The sequence below is a fragment of the Elgaria multicarinata genome, chromosome 10 (assembly GCF_023053635.1).
Source record: "Elgaria multicarinata webbii isolate HBS135686 ecotype San Diego chromosome 10, rElgMul1.1.pri, whole genome shotgun sequence".
Lineage (NCBI taxonomy): Eukaryota > Metazoa > Chordata > Lepidosauria > Squamata > Anguidae > Elgaria > Elgaria multicarinata.
In genome coordinates, this window is record NC_086180.1 from 19313608 (window position 1) to 19319607 (window position 6000).

At 44.7% G+C, this 6000-nt stretch overlaps 1 protein-coding gene across 1 annotated transcript in view; it reads left to right on the forward strand.

Moving 5' to 3' along the window:
* The window catches only part of LOC134405027 (uncharacterized), an 84310-nt gene extending 78521 nt beyond the window's left edge, over window positions 1-5789 (forward strand). Inside the window, exons 46-48 of the mRNA XM_063136086.1 lie at window positions 1804-1987; window positions 4068-4167; window positions 5018-5789. Coding sequence (XP_062992156.1) covers window positions 1804-1987; window positions 4068-4167; window positions 5018-5232 — 499 coding nt within the window. The 3' untranslated portion in view covers window positions 5233-5789. The remainder of the gene's footprint in view (window positions 1-1803; window positions 1988-4067; window positions 4168-5017) is intronic.
* Window positions 5790-6000: the final 211 nt, after the last annotated feature.

Genomic DNA, 6000 nt, shown 5'->3' on the forward strand with positions numbered 1-6000 from the left:
GAAAGAGAGAGCATGGAGATCTGAAAGGCAAGCAAGTTAATGGCCTGCAGATAGTAGTGATAAGAATATATATTGTTATATACCGTCCAATAAGAAGTGTCTTTTCAAGCCAAGCTAAGAAGACTGAGCAAGGCGGGAGCTCTTATTTACTTCCCGCTGGCTGATAGGGCATGTGCAATGCAAGCAAATGAATTTGACTCATCAGATGAAGAACCCTTGGAGGAAGAACAGACACCTTTTTAAGTATCCTGGTTAGCCTTATCACCAGCCTATTCCCAGTTTCTGGGAATATGTTCACTGCCAGGCTGCCAATTCAAAAGTATTAGAAGAAGCCTTCAGAAAGACATAGATGAACTGAGGAGCTATGGTGTGCAAGATATATTTGTATTCTGTACCAGAGGAGAACTACCATGTGCCACACCTTATAGAGGCATATGAGAATCACAGGATCAATGTGCATCATCACGCTATTCCTCATGGAGATACTCCGGACATTGCCAGATGCTGTGTAATTCTAAGTGAACTGAAGAGCTGCCTCGGATGTAACCGGAAAACCATAATCCAGTGGGTTCCAGTGTACTAATATTTTATCCATACGTAGAGGTGGTCAAAAGTTATATTGGTTTTTAACTTATGTAAACCGCCCAGAGAGCTTCAGCTATGGGGCGGTATATAAATGTAATTAAATAAATAAATAAATAAATAAATAAATAAATAAATATACTGTACATATTGTATAGTGCTTTCAAGGTGGTCAAACCACTTCACATACATCACCTTGTTGTTATAATCTTGGCAACAACACCATAAGCTAGGTCAGTATTATTATGGTCCCAGTGTAGGCTGAGAGAGTGGCTCCCCCAAGACCACCTAGTAAGTTCATCAGAAAGGTAACATTCAAACCAAGAGTTTTCCACGTTGTGCTCAGCCTATTAGACAGAAATCCTATACCAACTTATTTGGAGTAAGTTCCATTGAACTTAATGGGACTTATTACTAGGGGTGTGCATGGACCCCCCCGCTCCGCCCTGCGGGCCGATCCGAAAATTTCGGCCCGCGCCGCTCCGCCCATACTCCGCTCCTCTTCGCCGCAGAGCTCCAGCTCCGAATCGGAGCTCCGCAGTGGAGGGGAGTGGCGCAAGGTAAGGCCCCACTCCCTCCTCTCCCTTACCTGCAGAGACCAAGGGGGAGGGGGCCTTACCTGCGTCCGTCCGCGGTCCCTCGGCTTCTTCAATTGAGCCCGCGGCTCAACCAGGAAGTCTTGAGCCGCGGGCTCAATTGAAGAAGCCGAGGGACCGTGGACGGATGCAGGTAAGGGAGAGGAGGGAGGGGGGTTTACCGGGCCCTGCCGCTGTCACGGCATGGGTGACAGCAACAGCGGCAGGGCCCAGTAAACCCCACTTACCTTTCTGACGGAGCTCCGGATCGAGGTGAAGGATCCGCCTTCACCTCGATCCTCTTCGCCACGCTCCGCCAGCCCCCCAATCCTCTTCACCTCCGCCTTAAGGGTAGGCGAAGCCCCCCGCTCCGCTCCTGCTTCCCCGGTTCGAGTAGGCATATAGAGAGGTTTGTGTGGACACACCAGGTCGTAGTTACGTGACCAAAACGATGGGCAGGATTCCCACCTCCTCTCCTGCAGAATTCAAGTCGCACTGTTGTTAATCTGCTGCTGTTTTATGAGCTGGTGATTATGATGGTTTATGATGATGATTTTTAGATTGGTGTGCACACCGCTGTACACTAGGTTCTTCACAGAAACGCAGTCTATAAATGTAGTAAACAAATACATTTTTATATTTACAGAAAAGAATACGTTGATGCTTACGTGAATTACCTATTCAATGATTCAGTGAAGAAGCAGTTTGGGGATTTTATGCATGGATTTGAAAGAGGCTGCCCAACTGAAAGGTGGAAATGCTTCCTTCCCTCTGAGCTCAGACTTGTTCTGTCTGGACATGCAAAATACAACTGGGAACAACTAGAAAAGGTAGATCATACATTTTACCCATGGATGTACTAACCATTGGGTGAAAAGTGCTATAGAATATATATCCTGGTCCCTTTCCATTGCAATCCTCCAATTTGCTTTTTCAGACACCCAAGTACATTGTGTATTGACAATAGGGATTAGTGCCTTGTTGTATTATACAATGTAGCATATGCATAGTATTACTCATATGACTTGTTCTTTTTTGCATTTGTGGGAGGGCCGTTTAGCGTGTGTGTGTGAGAGAGAGAGAGAGTGTGTGTGAAAAACCTCTCTAGAGCTCAACCACTTAGTTAGATAAAAGATTGTTAAAGAGATGAGTATGTACAGAAATCAGAGAGAACTAGCAAGTTAAGATTTTCAATAGAGGGCTCATCTACACCAAGCAGGATATTCCACTATGAGAGCGGTATATAAAAGGCAGGAGCCACACTACTGCTTTATAGCGGTATTGAAATGCACTGCAGGATCTACACTACTGATTTATAGTGGTATTGAAGTGCACTGACAACTGCTGGTACCCATGACACATCTACACCAAGCAGGATATAACACTATGAAAGTGGTATGAAAGCAGTATATGGTATGTGTCAATGGGCTCCAACAGTTGTCCGTGCACTTCAATACCACTATAAAGCAGTGGTGTGGCTCCTGCCTTTTATATACCACTTTCATACAGCTTTCAGAGTGGAATATCCTGCTTGGTGTAGATGAGCCCAGAGAGAGCAGTGTACATTAAGTATAAAGACATTGACAGTGCAAGCTTATGCACACTTACTCAGTAGTAAGCTCATTGAACACAGTGTGAATTACTTCTGAGTAAACATAGGATTGTACTGTGATAAAGTTAAAGATGTAGGAGCGGGCCTAGGCATAGCTCAGTTACATAAATGATACAAGTCCTTTGAGGCAGGAATCTTTTTATGGGCACCCATGTAGCATTGCCTGGTCAAAACCTCACACTCCACCATGTTTGGCATTATGGATCCCGGGATGCACCTCTCAGATTGTGCAGAACAGCTGCTTGAGGCAACAGAAGTCTTGAACTGGTTTTCAGGGGCACAAGGCCCAAAACTATAGGCACTGCAAAACATTAGGTTGTGTTCAGACAACACAATAGTCAGTGGTGGGTTAATAGTCAACTCCACAGTTGATTATCAAGGGAGTACTCCTCACACAACATGATTATAATCAACCATGGTGTGGATTAAGGCCAGATTAAGTTGACCATTAGTCAATGGTGTGTTTGGTTCACATACCCCGCCCTCTTCCTGCCCCCAGTCTTCCTACTGCTATCCCATCAGCCATTGCGAGTTCTGTTGGCTGGACTAGAGCGGCAGCCACTGCTTTGGTTGCTCTTGCCAGGGGACTCTGTAGTTGCTGAAAATAACGAACTGTATGCGACAAAATAGTGAACGGTGCCCGACACACGGCATGCTAACCAATGGTTGTTCAAATAATCAACTCTGCACTGTGTGGTTATTTGTATTGGTTATTTTGTCCAAATAACCAACCATGGTGTGAAAAAGTTCTGACAAGTCAACACAATAACCAACCACTGACTATTTAACCCACTGTTGACTATTTAACCTGCCGTTGGTTATCGTGTCGTCTGAACCCAATCTTAGTCTAGACTTCTTGGCAAGTCTAGGCTTCTGTGACACTGAAAGCTGGCAAGCAGGGAATATCACCTGACCTACTCAGACCTTTCAGTATTTGTCAGCTGGTCTCCACATAGTTCCTTCCTTTGGCGAGAGCTGGATGGTAGCATATGTACCATATCTCTGCCAAACATCCCTCAGTTGTTAGGTTCAGAAAGCACTGCAGCCGCCCTTGAGTCCTAATAGTTATACAGGTACATTCAACAGGCAGTTTAGGGTTGGCTGCAGTTTCTTGACTTGACAAGTTGACACTTGTATTTGCTAGGAAGCAATGTGTGGAGCAGGCCCTCCAATTCCATCTACGAAATGTTACGATGACTGAAATATTTCACTGGATTATGCTGGGCAATGAATGTTGGTTTATATAAAGAGATACTGAAAGATTAACAGAGTGGGGCTATTTTTATTCTCTCTGACAGAATGCCAAGTATGTCCATTACAAAAAGTCAGATGAAACAATCGAGCATTTTTGGGCTGTATTTCATGACCTTCCAGAGGAAAACAAGAAGGATTTTCTCGGTAATAAATATTTCTTTGAAAAGGCAAAATTAGGGTACGATCCTATGCAAGATTAGACAGAAAAAAGTCCTCCAACTCCCAACATGCCCCAGCCAGCCATGCTGGGAGTTCTACAAGTTTTCTGTCTAGTCAAGCACAAGATTGCACCCTTAATCATTCATCTAATACTGTGTTACTCACTTTAAAAACTTCTACAGGCAGCTTTTGCACAGGGAACCATATTATCATTATTACAATTATCATCATCATCACAATAATCCCAGCCTTCTTACAAGGGACCTGGCTTGTTCATGGGGGTTATTCCATAGAATATTAAAGCTAATGGTGAGTGATGTGCTGAAGGCCACCCAGTGAAAGTCTGCAATTCGAGTCCAGGTCTCCCCATGCCAAATCCAGCCCTCCATCCACTACATCACACCAGCATATCTGGTGTGGGACGTCATTGAGGGCAATTGCCATAAAATTTGTTTAAGCACATGGTGAAGAGCACACCTCGTGTTTACATCTTGCTCTCACATGGGGGCTGTTATTGGTGTCTCTTCCAAAGTACTGATCAGGACAGGCCCACACCTGTACGTCTGCAGCTTTAGATGTTCCTACACCATTCACTTGGCTCCATGCACAGAGGAAGTGAGTGGGCTGGTTCCAGTTTCTCACTGCATAATTGCAGGTGCGCACCTTCCCTTTGAAACCTTACAACGTTCACCACATGGACATGTTGGAGGCTCGTCTGCCAGTTAAAATGTAAAGAAGCCCTTCCTCCAAACACATTGTTTCTACTATTTTTTTTTTCATTTGTTGCTAATATATGTTCTGGCTGTGCCATGCGTAATAGTTGTTGTCCCTTCAGCTTTCCTCACAGGCACCGATCACATTCCAGCCCAAGGGATGGAGACGGTCACATTCACTATTCAGGATTTAAGGAAAGAAGATCCAGACCTGTGGTGTCCTGAAGCCTCTACTTGCTTTCGAATCTTGCGCCTGCCCAGATACACTGACAGAGACGTTCTTGAGAAAATGCTCCTGCGTGCTCTGGAGTTCAATGAAAAATTTGGTCTTTCCTAAAGCCCGGAAGTAGTTTCTGGTTATACTTAATCTGAAACTGTGGTCATTTTCCATCTAACCCTTCTGCTCACTGAAAAGTTCCCCAACACGATGTAATGATGTCAGAGGAATCTATTTGGGGAGGGTGACACTCGACAACATTTCCTTGGTTCAGCCTCCTGGGCTTTGGTCCACTAAGAAGCTTGATGCAGTCTGCATTGAGTCAGGCCAGTTTGTGGATTTTCCACATTTATTAAGTTGTGGAAATTGAGGTTGAATTTAGGGCAGGTTTGAGAAACGGATTTCCCAGTGATGGACAGCCCTATTGACACATGCTTCTCCCAGAGAGAGTAGACCTTTTTGTGTCCCCCCCAGCCAGTGTGGTGTAATGGCCAGAGTACATCTGTGGAGAGACCTGGGTTCAAATCCCACACACACAGACATGAAGCTCAATGAAGGACATTATTCTCTCCCAGCCTGACCTACCTCACAGGGTTGTTGTGAGGATAAAATGTGAATGGGGCCATCTGGGCTGCCTCAAGATCCTTGAAGACAAATTAATATATTTTCAAACAACACCCATTGGACTTGCCTTTATTTGGTGTGTGGGGGAAGGGAAGGTGCTAAAACTGTTACAAAACTGCTGAAATAAGTGCACTGCAAGTTTCTTGGAAAATTACATTCAGAGCATCATCAGACGGGGGTGGATACTTCCTCTTTATTTACACTGGAAGGAAGAGGAAGTAAACAATGATCAGGTGGCCCATTCAATGGCTGTTTTCATTGCGC